At 42.4% G+C, this 17,281-nt stretch overlaps 1 protein-coding gene across 7 annotated transcripts in view; it reads right to left on the reverse strand.

Annotated features, from left to right (window-relative positions):
* The window catches only part of KIAA0753, a 60,807-nt gene that overhangs the window by 8,226 nt on the left and 35,300 nt on the right, over positions 1-17,281 (reverse strand). For all 7 annotated transcript variants that reach the window (XM_079905911.1, XM_079905906.1, XM_079905907.1 and 4 more), the window contains 6 exons: positions 14,631-14,709; positions 13,494-13,577; positions 10,450-10,635; positions 9,255-9,336; positions 3,950-4,070; positions 3,225-3,449 (listed from right to left, as the gene is read on the reverse strand). In XM_079905911.1, the coding sequence (XP_079762037.1) occupies positions 3,225-3,449; positions 3,950-4,070; positions 9,255-9,336; positions 10,450-10,635; positions 13,494-13,577; positions 14,631-14,709 (777 nt within the window). The remainder of the gene's footprint in view (positions 1-3,224; positions 3,450-3,949; positions 4,071-9,254; positions 9,337-10,449; positions 10,636-13,493; positions 13,578-14,630; positions 14,710-17,281) is intronic.

Raw genomic sequence — 17,281 nt, forward strand, 5'->3', positions numbered from 1 at the left:
GCTAGGGATATAGGGAGTAGAGATAAATCATATGTTCAATCTGTCCTTTTCTTTTCTTTTCTTTTTTTTGCGATACGCGGGCCTTTCACTGTTGTGGCCTCTCCCGTTGCGGAGCACAGGCTCCGGACGCGCAGGCTCAGCGGCCATGGCTCACGGGCCCAGCCGCTCCGCGGCATGTGGGATCTTCCCGGACTGGGGCACGAACCTGTGTCCCCTGCATCGGCAGAAAACCCCCAACCACTGCGCCACCAGGGAAGCCCTCAATCTGACCTTTTCAACCAGAAGTCTCCTGATTTGTTTTTCAAACAAGGAACCTTTAAGAGTTTGCTTTCATTAAAAGCATTATCACCTTAAGCCTTCCCTTCCAGAATGACTCTTTTATTTACATCCAGTTTATATCACCTGCCCCATTTGACCACTGGAACAGTGCTTTTCTCGTGGAGGGAGGAGTGGAGACATTAAAAGAAGGAGAAAAACTCAGCTTACTTCTCCCTCACCCAGAGGCTATCAGATGAAGTCAACTGTCTTTGGATACTTTTTCAAGATTTGATCAATATACTTCTCATCTTTGGAACACTCAAATTAAGAAACAAAACAAGGGAGATCAAAAACAGAGCTAGAATATTTAGATGTGCTGTCACTTGAGGGTCAAGGACAGGAGAAGAGAACATCCGTGAAATTCAGGCGTATTTTAATAGATCTGACCTCAACATCTTAACCTATTAGTCCTTATAAACTGAGAGAGCTTTTCCCTACATCTACAAAACAACTATGAGCAAAATGCATCGTTAATCAAGTGGTAAGAACATACAAGGAACAGTCTATCTTCCTTAGCTTATTTTGGACTTCCCAAGATGCCAGTTAGCCTAACCAATCCAGACAGGTTCTGTGCAAACCAGTGAGTATGCTACAGGACTAAGTGTTAACACACGGAAGCGAGTCAAGTGTACCTACTCTCCTCTCCAGAAAATAAATGCGCGTCTCAACAGAACAAAGGGTCTCATATGCTTTGAAGGGTATGTATATTAAGAGAAGTCCCAGGACTTCAGGCCAAGCCTGAGAGATAGAACATAAGTGATCATCTCTGATCTCACCCAAAAGCCCACCAAAATAAAAGGAGATAAATGAACACAGAAATCTGCAAGGAGAAAAAGACAAAACTAGATGAGAAATGTCCAAGATTTTCGGAAGATAAAAAGCACATGGAAGAATCAAAATTGACTCAGCGGTACAGAGGAACAATACAGAGGAAGCCGACACCTTAGGGTACATAGAGGGAGACGCCAAGGAAAAGCAAGCTGATCTGTCTCACAAAACACGTCTCACAGAAAGACTCCGGAAGTAAGAGAACCAGGAACCATGAAAGTGGAATGAAGGATCCAGTAGGAAATGAACCAACTGGCTGAGAATCTGCAGAACAAGCAGTTAGACTGATGGGTCTCCACGTCTGCTCCTGGCAGCTACCTGACGATCCCTGCTTGACCCCCACAATAAAAGGAAGGTATATTCTTTGGAAAAAATAAACCAGTAATTTGGGGCTTTCCTGGTGGTGCAGTGGTTAAGAATCCGCTTGCCAATGCAGGGGACACGGGTTCGAGCCCTGGTCCGGGAAGATCCCACATGCCGCGGAGCGACTACGCCCGTGCACCACAACTACTGAGCCTGCGCTCTAGAGCTCGCGAGCCACAACTACTGAGCCCGTGAGCCACAACTACTGAAACCCGTGCGCCTAGAGTCCACGCTCCGCAACAAGAGAAGCCACCGCAATGAGAAGCCCACGCACCACAATGAAGAGTAGCCCCTGCTGGCCGCAACTAGAGAAAGCCCGCGTGCGGCAACGAAGACCCAACACAGCCAAAAATAAATAAATAAAGTAATAAACCAGTAATTTAAAACCCAGCCAAATCATCAATCAAGTATGAAGATAGACACCTTCAAACATTTTAAGTCTCAAGAAATGTCCTCTAATACACAAAGCAGTATAGGCTCCATCAGAGTAAGAGAATAAACCAAGAAAGAGGAGGACACGTGCAAACAGAAAACAAGGATCCTAACATGGGAGGGAGAATCGCATACTCAGCGTGGTTCCCAGGACCAGAACCACACTGCAGACCTAGAAAGCGGCTGGGCCAGACTGAGGCAGAAGGAAAGAGGGCCTCAGGAGAAAGAGTCGGGGTGGAGGCGAGAAACAGAGATTAATCAACATATCTGATCATGAGGAAAATTATGTTCAGACGTGTTGGCTAGTATGTGGGAAACGATAACAAATACATAAAAGAATAGGCAAATTAAAAAGAGGCAATTATTAACTCCTGGAATACGTTTGAAACTTGTTCAAGAAAGAAATGTCATCATGGTATACTGCTTGGCTCAATGATGAAGATTATCTGCACGTATGTAATAAAGTGATGCTCATGAGGAATTTAAATTTGGGCTCCATTTTAAGAGAAGGAATTTACACACATCTTTCAATTAACTATTTACGTAAAAGAAGGCTACCCATTCTTCAAATATTTAGTAGCAGTGGGACTGTTTTCTGACTCCACAAAACTCCCCTTCTTAGGGGAGGCGACAGCCAGAAGGAGGAGGTTAAGTGTAGCAAAGGCTGTAGGCCTGCTGCTCCTACTGTAAGTTTTTTTTTTTTTTTTTTTTTGTGGTACGCGGGCCTCTCACTGTTGTGGCCTCTCCCGTTGCGGAGCACAGGCTCCGGATGCGCAGGCTCAGCGGCCATGGCCCACGGGCCCAGCCGCTCCGCAGCATGTGGGATCCTCCCGGACCGGGGCATGAACCCGTGTCCCCCTGCATCGGCAGGCGGACTCTCAACCACTGCCCACCAGGGAAGCCCCCTACTGTAAGTTTGTCCCGACCGTGAAGATTTCATGATCATAACTGTTTCCTGCCCAGTAATAATCTGTGTTCTCTGATGACACAGCCCTCAGTACCAGCAACAGGAAACCTGTCCTGTCTTGAATATTGTGCCTCTACCTAAGGAGGGGAGTCTGCAGAACGCTCCTTTGGATGCCATCAGCCATGCAGTTTTCCCATCTCCTCTCCCTGAAGAGAGGCATTTAGCAGAGAAAGCCTGTTCACTAGCCCCGAAGCAGCCACTGGAACTCCAGGGCGCAAAAGCACGGCCTGAGACCCTGGCCAGGCCTTTCTCCAGCCTTTCCGTAAGTTGACACGTGGCACCCAGTTCCTCAACAAAGCACAAACCTTCTACTGACCTTTCAGCTATCAGCCACGGGTTGAAGGAGCCCACGGCCTCGTGCGCAGTAACCTGGAGGTACTGCTCGAAGCGGCGGCAGTAGTCACCAATGCTGCGCCGCATGCCCCGCGGGACAAAGAGAGCAGCTCGGCCTTCCTTCTGCTGAGCATCTTCTGAAAGGGAGAGAAGGGGATTCTCTCTTTTTTCCGGTCTCTCCTCTGTTCCCACACTTTCATCTAGGGAACTGAGAGCAAATAAAAATGATGAGAGCATTCAAAATCATCTGCAAGCGAGGGTAAACTGTTAATTCACCCTGATGGTTTGACAACCAAAGGTTTACCTCCATTTCCCTTCCTCACACTGAACAAAACGCAACATCTTATCACCACTCATTGTTTCTCCTTTACACCGGACTAACCCTCCACACAGGAGGAACATGTGTCCCACGGACAAAAGAATTCTTAAAGCAGATCTTGCAGTAATTACCTGCACAATCACCTGTGCCAGTGTGATGCTTTCAATCGTAAAAACCAGCTAAACGTTACTGAAAGGATCCTTAAGATGCAACACACTCAATGCCCATCTTATAAGCACTACTATTTTACTGGGCCATCTTGGAGTTTGTCAAGATCTTGGTCAAAAGGAGAATCTCTCTCTGTCTTGTGGTAATTGAAGGAATGTGAAATCTAACAACATCAAAGGCAACCAACTACAATGAAATCTTACAGTCTCGTTACCACTTACGTGCCATTGCAGGGCCTTTCTAACACGATGTTCACATCTGGGTCTTTGCGAGCTGCTGTCTTTGTGATCCTGATTGGATGAGGAGAAAGACGCCTTTCACTTACTGCTGGGATTTTTTGGTCTAGAAAAGGAGAAGCATAAAATGACTGCATATAAAGAAATGCTGGTGTATATATCAGAGCTGTCTTGGTGGCCAATAACCTGTGAGGAAGTCATGGGCACATCTCTTAAGCATAAAGGTTGCATTAGCAGTACAAAGGGAAAAAAGTGCCCTTGTTTTAAATGAAAAGGGGAATTTAGAAGTCCCCAAGAGGGACTTCCGTGGTGGTCCAGTGGTTGAGGATCTGTCTTACAATACAGGGGACACCAGTTCGATCCCTAGTCGGGGAACTAAGATCCCACATGCTGCGGGGCAATTCAGCCTGTGCGCCACAAGTGCAGAGCCTGCACACCACAACTGGAGAGCCCGAGCGCCGCAACTACTGAGCCTGTGTGCTCTGGAGCTCACGCGCCACAACTAGAGAGCCCATGCGCCACAACTGGAGAGAAGCTTGCACACCGCAGCGAGGAGCCCACGTGCTGCAACAGAAGATCCCGCACGCCGCAACTAAGACCCGATACAGCCAAAAAATAAATAAATAAATAATATTAAGGGGACTGTCGTTAAAAAATAAAAAAATAAAAGTTACCAAGAAACAAACCAATGAGGAGTCAGTTTTAAGAAATAAAGAACTTGTTTAAAAGCTGCTGTCAGCTCTTCGGAAGACTCTTTGAAGAAGTCTGTGCAAAGCCAGGTTCCATTAGGATCCAGCCCCCATTCCGAGGAGTCTTAAGCAGTTGGGTTTGTTTTTTAACCTTTAAATGATTTGATTGCTGGAGAAGGAAAAAAACCATTCACACCTGAACACTTAATTAGCTGATTTGTCTCTGGGCTTCGTTGGAAAAATCTGCATGATGATAGTCAAAACATTTACCTTATTAACTATACCTTGCAGGCTTGACCGCTCTTTTGAGTTTTGGATTACTTATCATTTTAAATGCATTTCAAATGTAGAATCCCACTACTGGCACACACCCAGAGAAAATCATAATTCAAAAAGACACATGCACCCCAATGTTCATTGCAGCACTATTGACAATAGCCAGGTCATGGAAGCAACCTAAATGCCCATCAACAGATGAATGGATAAAGAAGATGTGGTACATATATACAATGGAATATTACTCAGCCATAAAAAGGAATGAAATTGGGTCATTTGTAGAGATGTGTATGGACCTAGAGACTGTCATACAGACTGAAGTAAGTCAGAAAGAGAAAAACAAATATCGTATATTAACGCATTTATGTGGAATCTAGAAAAATGGTACAGACGAACCGGTTTGCAAGGCAGAAATAGAGACACAGATGTAGAGAACAAACATATGGACACCAAAGGGGGAAAGCAGGGTGGGGGGGATGAATTGCGAGATTGGGATTGACATATATATACTAATATGTATAAAATAGATAACTAATTAAAAAATGTAGAATCTGTCTCACATATTTATATGCTTATGATTTTTTATGCTCAGAAATACTGCAAAAGTCAGTTTTTGTAAAAATATTACTGAGAAGGGCTTCCCTGGTGGTGCAGTGGTTGAGAATCTGCCTGCTAATGCAGGGGACACGGGTTCAAGCCCTGGTTTGGGAGGATCCCACATGCTGCAGAGCAACTAGGCCCATGAGCCACAGCTACTGAGCCTACGCGTCTGGAGCCTGTGCTCCGCAACAACAGAGGCTGCGATTGTGAGAGGCCCGTGCACCGCGATGAAGAGTGGCCCCCACTTGCCACAACTAGAGAAAGCCCTTGCACAGAAATGAAGATCCAACACAGCAAAAATAAATTAATTAATAAACTCCTACCCCCAACATCTAAAAAATAAAAGAATATTAGAGAATATTACTGAGAGTACAATCAATTTTCAATTGATTTCAGAAAAGAGAAGATAAGAGATATAGGTTCGACACTGCACAATTCAAAAATCACTTTAAATTTGGTTTTTGTGATGCAACTGAACATACAATCAGAACAATTAGAAACAGAGGGTTCTTATGAGGATTTCATGATTCTGGATTTAAAGTGTCCAAAAATTCATTTCAGAGCTCCTTTTAAATGCAAACCTAGACTCTAGCAGAGTCAGAGATAGTGACTAACAATTTAAATTGTCCTTGAAAAAGAGAACACCGAGTCCTTGGTAAGGCTGTCTTCTGCATGATGCAACCTGACTGTGGCCATTGGCCAAACCATCAGTGAAACAGTCACCCTTCAACACTTCCCTCTCCTCTGCTTCCTTACGAAAAGATGCCCACTGATTCACTAAGCAATGATTAGAAGGGTCCCTGTGCCAGGCCCATGCTAGGTACCGTCGGGACACAACTGAATATGACAAAACTCTCTGGCCTCAAAGATTCTGTGGCTTCTTTGGGAGAGATAAAGAGCTCTAACAGGGTAGGACATGCCAAAAGTCTACGGGAGTTCACAGGAAGGGAGCAAAGTTCCAGCCTAGGAAAGCCAGGAAAAGCACGGCCGAGTAGGATCACGTGAGCCGGGCCTCAAAGAATGGTTCAACTGTCATGTGAGGATGAAAATGGAAGCTGGAGTAGGAATCGGGGAAAGAGAGAATGACATGAACAAAGAATAGCGCTGGAAAAATTACAGAAGACAAAAGGAACAAATTTGTTATTTTGTTTAGATGGCTCATCTTTCTGTCAGAATTTGACATGGAGAATACTTTTCCTAAGACAATACCCCAAACTCATACTCTAAAAAAAGTACATATACATAAGCTGCTGTTGTAAACCTTCTATATCCACAATTTCCTTTACTTCTCTTAATACTCATAGTACTGAAATTCCTTTAGAGGTAATGTTTAACCACATTTTATTTTCCTCCTTTCACTGCGTAAAGTAATAACTGATAAGCATGTGTCAAAGAGAATTTGAGTAACACTTCCCAGCCCAAATTGTGATAGTAGCCTAGCAACTGCAGCCAGAACGCATATGTATGAATTTTTTAAAGTGGAAGAGACAAGTGAAAGTCTTTTCAACAAACAGAGCAAGAACAAGTGGATATCCATTAGTGGAAAAAAAAAAAGAACCTCTACCTCAAACCACAGGCAAACTTTTATTCAAGATGGATCACAGGCCCACACATAAAAGCTAAAACCATGAAGCTCCTAGAGGAAAACAAGTCTCTCTTCTCAACTTGGGAGTAGGCAAAGGTTTATTAGATCAGAGAAAGCAAAAACTATACAAGAAAAAATGGACAGGTTAGACTTTATCAAAATTTAAAATGTCTGCTCATAATAAAACACATTTGAGAAAATAAATAGGTGAGCTATAGATGGGGAAGAATGTTTGCAGATATCCGCTGGACGAGATTAGTGCCTGCTGGGATGAGGGGAGGGAGAATGAGGGGTGATGCTACTGGATGCAGGGCTTCTTTTCAGTGAGGAAAACGTTCTGGAATTAGCAATGACGTCTGCACAATTCTGTAAATATACTAAAAATTACTGAACTCTTTAAAAGGGTAAATTTTATGGTATGTGAATTACATCCAATAAAGCTGTTTTGAAAACAAACTATATATACATATATATATATATATATATATATATATATATATATATATATATGAGACAAAGAACTCAAACCCACAATGCATAAAGAATTCCTACAACTCAAAAATAAAAAGACAATCCAATTTCTTAAAATGTACAAAAGATTTGGACACTTCACAAAGGAAGACATACAAATGACTAATAACTACTTGAAAATGTTCTAAACATCATTATTCACCAAGGAAATGAAATTAAAGCCATAAAGAGATATTGCTACAGGCCCACCAGAATGGTTACAATGAAAAAGACTGACAATTCAAATACTGGCAAAGCTCTCTAGCAACAGGAACCCAATGTAGATGGGAGTGTAAAACGGTACAGCCACTTTGGGGAAAGGTTTGGCAGTTTTTTATAAAGTTAAACATGTACCTATCCCATAACCTGGCAAGTCTACTCAGGTGTTTATCCAAGAGAAATGAAAACTTATGTCCATACAAAGACTATACATGAATACATCCATAGCAGATTTATTTCTAATAGCCCCAAACTAGAAATAACCAAATGCAGATCTACAGGCAAATGGATAAACTAGATGTGGTACATGCGTACAATGGAATACTACTCAGCAATAAAAAGGAATGAACGCTGATACAAAGTGTGGTAGGCTGCACACTGGCTCCACATTCTATTCCCTGGAACCTGTTAATGTCCCCTCTATGGCAAGAGGGACTTTAAGGATCTTGAGATGGGGAGAGTAACCTGGATCACTGGGGTGGCCCCTAAGTGTAATCAACATGTCCTTATAACAAGCAGGCAGAGGAAGATTTGACTCAGAAGAGGAGAAGGCAATGTGACAACAGAAGCAGTGTGAAGTAATATGGCTGCAAGCCAAGGACTGCAGGCAGCCTTAGAAGGTGGAAGAAGGAACCAGCCCTGCCACCACCTTGATTTTAGCCCTTTAAGACTCACTTCAAACTTCTGACCTCCAGGAACTGTAAGAGAAAAAATTTGTTTTAAACTGCTAAATTTGTGCTTTAACTTGTTACAAACTTGTTACTGTGGCAATAGGAAACAAGTAATAGATAAATTTATAAGATATCATGCTAAATGAAAGAAGCCTTAGACAAAAGAGTAAATACATGTATGATTCCATTTATATGAAATTCTAAAACAGGCAAAACTAATCTATAGTTAAAAAAAAAAAAGCACAGTCGTTGCCTGGGTGGTGCGGAACTGACAGGGAAGGAGCATAGGGGAACTCTCCACAGTGATGAGAAGCTCTGTTTTGAGAGAAGTGTTGGGTAACAAAGGTATGCCCGTCTGTCAAAACCCATCAAACAACACTTAATAAGTTAACACTTAATAAGTTAAGATCTGTGCATTTTATTATATGTGAATTTTATCTCAAAAGGAAAAAAAGCCATAAATAAATATTAAGCCCTAGTTAGTGATAACAAATGTTGAAATATTTCAGATAAGATGTACTGATGTCTTCAAGTTACTCTGAAATGCATCCAAAAATAAGATGGATTGATGGATGCACAGAGGATAAGTAGACATATGATAAAGCAAACACGGCAACATTTTAATTGTAGAATCTAGAAGATGCGTATATGGGTGTCCACTGCAGAATTTTTTCAACTTTTCTGTATGTTTGAAATTTTTCAGAATACAATGTCGAGGGAAAAAGTGGGGAAACACTCACCATTTTTTTCTTCCTGCATCCAAAGATGAGGATCAGTAAATACAATTTTATTATATCTTTGGCGAACCGTCTCCTGGTATTTCTTTAAAAAAAAAAAAAAGTATAATTTATGAGGAAAAAAATTAGTTTCATTACAAACCAGAGACAGTACAGCAGACATTTCCTATAGACCCATTACCAGAAACAGGCATCTCCCAGGGCCAGGAAGTGATTAGTTCATGAGATGAAATGTAAAAGAAAATGAAGCAATTAATCTAATTAATCTAATCTAGACCAGCACTGCCCACTAGAACTTGAAGTGACGATGGAAATGTTCTATTTTTGCCATGTCCAATATGCCAGCTAACTACTGACCGCTTGAAATGTGAGTGATGTACTTACTCTTAATTAATTTACCTTAAATGGCCTCTGTGGCTACAGACTACCGTTTTGGAGCTTCAGGTCTAGACAGTTAACGAGGGGTAATCAGTTACAAGACTAGGATGAACTACACATTTTAAAATGTTCAAAAACCAACTAAAAGTTGCCTTCCCTAGAATGTTTCTGTTTAGCAGCAAAGCCAAAATGAGATTTCATCATGGTGGAGTTAAAAAGAAAATGCTGAACTAGGAGTCAGGAGACCTGGATTCTCAGCCCACCTCTGGTGGGAATTTTTGTGTGACCTTGGCCACGTCACTTACTCCCTTATTGGGTCTCAATTTCCTGCTCAGAACAATCCAGGGGTTGGCTTGAGTAATGTTTGAGGTCTAAAATTCTCTGAGAAAAGCGTTCTAAAGTAGTATCATGGGAATTAGAGAAGGTAAAGTTAGCTGTGATTTGCCGGGATCACATGCTAGCAGAGCAGAAGAGGCAGCTGAACAGCATTTACAAGCTGAGGGATGAAGAAGTTAAGTTGTTGGTCGCATCGGTGGGCCTGGGCTCCGGTCCAGTGTCTTTCGTATCCCATACCAAAGATGAGTTATGTGTCAGGCAGGGTGCTGATACTTCATACCTCATTTTGTCCTTAAAAGCACCCTACTTATTAGAGAGAGTACAGGACTTTACCAAGGCCGTACACTGGGCTGGCAGTCGAGCTGGGATTTAAACTCAGGACCAGGTGACTCTGAAGTTCTAAGCTACAGAGCCATGAGAAGAAGTGGCGCTCGGCAGAAGTCAGCAGCCAGCCGCCGACCAGAGCTGGCAGTCCCGGCCTTACCTCCATTTCCTCCATGCGGAGCATCATGGCCTCCAGACATGGGCCGTCATTGCTGCCCCCCCAGGTGGCTAAGGCCTCAGGCTCCGAGATCTTAGAGTGAGTCACAGCCCAGAGCTCGTGAGCGGCATCTTCCAAAAAATCATCCAGCTGCTGAATGCTACTGGATTCACAATCAACAGCTGTAGCCTGCAAAACAAGGGAAGGGGATGGAGAGGCGATACAGAAATAACAGAGATCTTAAAGATTAATGCTACTCATAATAAACCAACCACGCAGTGATCCAACACGCAGTTTCTACACTACATCTAACCTCTCCTAAGTCAGTAAACGTCAAGAGCAGTAACATCAGTACAATTTCTACCACAGTCATTTAAACAGCAACATCAACTGAGGAGTACCATTACTGAGGAGTACCATTACTGCGAATTATCTTTATTACCTGTTTTGCCAGTTGGTAAAGCAAATATATTCCTTGTGCTATACTCAGAAGAACGTCCAATATTTCACATGTCACATACTACAGAGGACATACCTACAGTATTCTCTTTTTGGTTCAGTGCTTTGTAAAAACATCTGTTCATGACATCACAAAAGTTCATGATTCTTGTCTTTGCTTGAGACTTTCTACCTGTAACCTGGAAGAGCTTTGTCCAGCCTTTCTTGACCTTGTATTCTTTACATTCACTTTACAGCTTGCAAAGCATTTTTATACGTGTTGTTATTTCTTTTGATTCTAATATATGTCTATAATCTGCTCTGAAAGAGGCTTTTACAAAGAATGTCTGCTGGGGGAATAATCATATCAGGCTCTGGAATGAGACATTCCTGGGACTAAATCTTGGTTCTGCCTACTGGTATGCCTCCAAGTGTGGGCAAGTTTACTTAACCTCTCTGGGCCTCAACCTTCTGGTCTGTAACATGGAAATAATAATCCTATATTTCAGAGTTGTAAGGATTACATGAGCATTTTCACATTGGAACACTTACAATGGTTGGCACGAAGAACAGTTACCGCCATAGTAATTTTTAAAACCTTTTAATCAATGGTTCACAGAAGAAAATATATTAATGGCCAATCAAGATATAAAGAAATGCTCAACCTTAACCAAAGTTAAAGAAATGAATATCAGTTGAATAACCAATACAATAAAATTAACAAAAAAATCTAGAGACAACTAAACCAATAATACAGGTCTGGTTAAGATGTGTTTATTTGTATTTTCATTCTTAATATTTAAAGAATTGAATATCAAGAATACTACGAGATGAGAGATAAGGTCCCAATATGCTGCTATGGAAAGATCACCAAAATATAAAGGAAGAAGCTGGATACAGAAGAGCATATGGTATCCGTTTGTGGGGGGCTTTTACTTTTTACATTACACTTTCTCTGAATCGTTTGCATTTTTAGCCACGTGCATATACAACTTTTAATTAAAAAAACCACACTTTGGAAAAGTGCATTTTACACACAAGTTCAGTTAGTGGCGGCAGCAGCAGCAGGAGACAAACACGTTATGATGGCACCCTTCCAAAACCTTTTTCCTGATACCAGGGATCGTCTTGTCTGCAAGAAAACTACCGAGAGCTTCAGTTTACTTGCAAAGCGCAGCAAACGTCTTCTCCATTTGAGAGATGAGAACTCTGGGAATATGTGTTCAAGGTCCCACAGCTCTTTTATAAGGTAACACAGCAAAATAACTCTTTTTACTTCATCATGCCAACTTCAATGAGTTGGTTTTTATTCAGTTATTTATAAAAACTGACTGTTGACGGTGCTGCCTGGGAAATTCTGTGCAGTGATGCTGTGTAACAGCAGCCCAGAACACTGAATACTGGATAGAGTTACTTTTCTATTTCAAGAAATTGTATTAAAGCCCATTTAATGCCTCCAGAATGATTCTTATATATAAGAATGATCATTTCTAGTAATATTCAAACATGTCTACTTCACTGACAGCGTTTATGGCCACTTCATATTTCTGTCATATTAATATGCCTTATGGAGCTGCCTCCCTAGATGAGTGGCTAGTCTCATTTTTTGCTAGGGAAAAAGGTATTTGGCGGCTCTGATGCACAAAGCATCCAGCTATAGCGTGCCCAGTCTGTACGAGTCAGAGGTAGGCTTTCAGCTTCCGGTCTCAGAAGCCTCACCTCACGTGAGATTCTGTCACAAAATATTGGTACAATAAAATTACAATTGCAGAAATTATGAAAATACACCAAAACTAAACTATTGCTTAATAAATTAGAACAGGGATACATTCTCAAAATCTCCTTTCTTCCCGTTCCTAAGGTTGGGCTGGTGGAACTTCATTCCAACTTCCTTCTAACTCTGAGACCTTCACCCTTGCTCTGCCCTTTACTTGCTTTGAGCATGTAAAGCAGTAACTTCTTTCCAACCTCCACAAAGACCCACTAGAGGCAGCCTGCACCTCCCCGTCCCTACGCCTAGGCAGGGTGGGAACATTCCCACAGATGCTGAACACAAGTCCTCTGGAGGAAGAGCACAAGGGTGGCCAACCACAAGATATGTTTCCATTCTTCTCAAATGTTATCATTTGCTCCTGAGCCACCTCTTCTCTCTGCCAGGCCAGGTACTGGTCATTATTAGGCACTCAAAACATGCTTGCCTAACAAGAAGTATTAGGCCCTCAGTATAAAGGAAATTAGGTCAGTAATGAGCAAAAGTAGGCTGAATCAGAGGAAATGAGGGCAGCCATTCTTCTGCCGCAGGCCATCAACATTCAGGGTCACGCAGTCTACCCACATTCTGTCATCAGGAGGAAAGGAAAAAGACGCTGACAAAAACCTGTGGCTCTAGAGATTTCTGTGAGCTGTCTGCAAGGCTCATCTAAGTCATAATGCTAAATATACACTGTAAGAATGAATATGCCAAATATGAAAAACAACCTCCACCCTCTGGAGCGGGATAGTCTAGTGTTTGCAGGGTAATCCGCCTATCAGTTTTCCTTACAACCCAGGACATTATCATGCAATAATACCAGTGTCAGGCCAGAATGCCAGCCCCACACAACACACACCTTCTCCGCAGGCTGGGCTGTTGCTGCGATCACTGACAGTCGATCCTTCAAACGAGTATCTGCTTCCACAGAAGAATTGACTCTCTATTAAAACAGACAAGCATGCTCATGAATGATGAACATTTACAACCCATATTAGTACAAATGGATTTTGCTCCCAGAATAACTTCTGTGTGGAACTGTTCATCAGCTTTAGCTATATCAGGCTTTTTGCGGGAATTCAAAGCACTCTGTCTTCATGAAAATAAATGCCATGTGCTGATCTTGGCTTTCTGCGCCTTGTCTTCCCTCAACTTTGTAAACACTGTCAGAGTAGCTGTGTGTTTTTGTGCAATTACTCAACTTCTCTGTTCCACAGTTTCCTCACTGATAACATAAGGAGGTTGGACGGTTTGGCCACTAAGAACCCTCCCAGTTCTATAGTCCTGAGATTTCCATGGACTCTAAAAATGATTTAACATTTCTTAGACCAAGAGATACAGAAGTTCAGTGGTCTGTTCAGGGTCCCAGAATGTCCTTCATTCTATTTAAGATTCTAGTGCTCTTCTGTGGCCTCATCTACTCACACAAACAAGATTATTTCCATTTACGGGGTGGATCTAGAGGGTCTGGCCGTAGCCTTCAGCTCACCGCTCATAGGAGGATGGCACAACCTACTGGTGAGGCTCTATGCAATTTCATCTTGAAGAAAGTACCGGTTTGTGCACAGAAAGCTGTCCTAACATCTCTCTCCTTGGGAAAAATAGAGCAAATCATTCCAAATCACTGAGGTGAAAGAGCAGTGATGGGATTAGAGTGGAAGCAGTGAACGGAACACTAACACCACCAATAGCTCTATTTGATTAAGAACGTAAATTGCAATAGAAACTCATTCCCCAAACTAAAATCTCACCTTTCTCAAAAGTGGTACTTTCTCTTCCCCCATCTTGTTCCCTTCCTCACAATAGAAGACACATCAACCATGTGGGTGCCCCAAAGGGGCCCCAGCAGCACTGCACACACGCTATGAAGCACGGAGCAGCACCACAGCTTCCAGCTGCCAGACACTCAGCCCTGCAAAGGCTCAGTGTGACCTCTGGAGCAACTCTTTTTATTTGAAACTTCCAAAAGGCAAGCACACGGGATGAACTAGATTACCTGGGCCTTGACCAGGAGAGGCTTCAAACGCTCCAGAACTGCCTTCTCTACCTTATCCGCTAATTGGGTGGCAGAAACACTATTTAGAAATAAAACTGAAAATTAAAATCAAAAGCAAGAAAATATCCTATTGTGCATATTTATTTACCACCCCAGCCAAAGGGAAACCAAATGATTATAAAAACTGTAGGGCCTCTAATTTTCATGGCCATATGAAATCCCTGGGGATCTCGTTAAATGCAGATTCTGATTCACTTGGTCTGAGGGAGGCCTGAGGGTCTGCATTTCCAACAAGCTTTCAGGTGATGCAATAATGCTGGTCGTGAACCTAACTTTGAGGCCAAGGGCTGAGATAACATCTGAAGAAGTATATTAGGCTCTGAATCCATTTTGAAAGAATAATGGCTGCCTTGAAACAACTAAAGAGGGCAGAAGACTCGACAAATGAAACCAATTTTGTTCCCTTCCAAGCCCGACAGTAACACAATTAGACATAAACTCACAAAGACAAGGGGGGAAAATGGTGCTGGAAGCAGAAGGACAAAAGTGGTAAGTAACTTACTGGCCTGAGAAAGCTGAATTCTAGGGTCATAATGGGGAAACCTGAGAACTTACACAATTTGTACTGCTGACTTAAAGAGGCCCAAGACTGGTAGCACCAGGTATGCCTAGGCCTGGGGGTGAGCTGGGAGGCGGTGGCTTAACTATAAAAGACAAGAGTCAAATGATGTTTGAGAAGTTAGATCCCGAGGTCCCTTTCCCTCCTTCGCACAACTGGACCACTGCCTCTCTCCAGCTCTGAGGGAAGTCTGGTTGCTCATTCTCTGGAGGGGCCTCTTGACCAGGGGATGCCAATTACATTGAGACAGGAGGTGCCCTACTGAAAAGAGGGGGTTCATGTACGTGAGCTGAATGCCAAGTGGTAAGACTCACCACCCTCCTGCCCAGCTCAGCTCCTAGGACACTGGCATCAGGTCCTCACCCTCCAGGCAGAAGATCAAAAGACTCATCTCTGGATAGTTTGACCTACCCCAAAGGAAAGACCTAAAGACCCACATGAGGGTCCTTAGCCAACAGTCCACCCAGATGACCCTAGAGTAAAGCTCAAGGTCAATAATCCTTCCATCAGATGGTGCTAGAATAGCCAGATATCCATAAGGAAAACAATGAACTTGCGTCAGCATCTCATCTCATGCACAGAAATTAATAAAAAATGGATTGCAGACATAAAAATAAAACCTAAAACTATAAAGCATTTAGAAGGAAACACAGACCATCTTTGAGATGTCAGCATTGGCAATGATTACTTGTTTCACAGAAGAGACTGTAAAATGAAAAAACTGATAAGCTGATCCTAATCAAAATTTAAAACTTCTAGTCATCAAAAGACCCCATTAAGAAAATATATAGGCAAGCCACAGTATTGTGAGAAAATATCTGCTGCACATATTCTGAAAAGGGCCTCAAATCCAGAAAATATATTTTAAAACTCTTAGAAATCAGTAATTAAAAAAATGATAAAAAATGGGCAAAAGACTTGAACAGACACATGACAATAAGCACTAAAACAGATGCTCATCATCATTAGACTTCAAGAAAATACAAACTAAAATCCCAACAAGATACCACCACACTCTCACCAGAATGGCTAAAATTAAAAAACAATAAAACAAAAACCCCAGACATTACCAAATGTCAGCTAGGATGTGGAAAAACTAGAAAGTAACTCCCATACTAACTAAAAATGGAAAATACCCCAAAGGTTAATTCACAGGAGGATGGATAAACAGACTGTGGGACAGTCATGCAATAGAATACTTCTTGGCAATAAAACAGAAAACTATGCAAGGCAGCCCGCTGTCCCCCTGACCAGGCTTCTTCCAGAAGTCCACTGCACTTGGTTCACTTCCAGATGCCCCAAATGGGGTAAGCCCTACATTTGCAAGGACTCATTCATGACCTTGCCCATTAACTTCCCAGGATGGGCACCTAAAAACTCCTAGGGAAGTGCAGGATGGACTCTGTGCAGCCTACTTTCCCTGGGAATCTTCATCTACTACCAGCAGCGTGGCCTTTTCCTTGTTTAGCTAGGTTTGGGCTTGCTTCTCAGCTGTCAGGATGAACAATATATGGCTAGTGATACACACTTATATAACAGATTTATGAATAAGGGTAATGAAAAGATTAACACAGGAATCAGGACAGTGGTGAACTCTGGGGAGAAAGAAGGGGATGCAACTGAAGAGGGACTCACAGGGAGTTTGAGAGCAGGGGTGCTGACCTATGTCTTGGTTTGGGGTGGTGGTTCACAGTGCTCACCCTCTAAAGCAAGAGCCACAGCCCTTCCAGCCTGGGAGTGAACGTTCTATCATGACCAGTGACAGCATGCACAGCTGTGTCAACGAGAATTCTGTTCACGTGACTTCAGGGTGAATCATTATCAGAGCTAGAAAAATGAGCCAACTGCAGTAGTATCAACTAAACCTTCTCATGAACTTCTTCGTGCCCGTAGTTAGGTGGTAACACTCTTGGGGGCAAATGGGAAAAGCAAACTAATTCAAAAACCTTAGGCTGCACTCAAGCTAACATGTGAAGCAAAAGTATCCACACAGCCACTCACAAGAGCAGATTGCATGTCAACCTCCTACCCT

This window comes from Stenella coeruleoalba (genome assembly GCF_951394435.1).
Source record: "Stenella coeruleoalba genome assembly, chromosome: 19".
NCBI classification, from domain to species: Eukaryota; Metazoa; Chordata; class Mammalia; order Artiodactyla; family Delphinidae; genus Stenella; species Stenella coeruleoalba.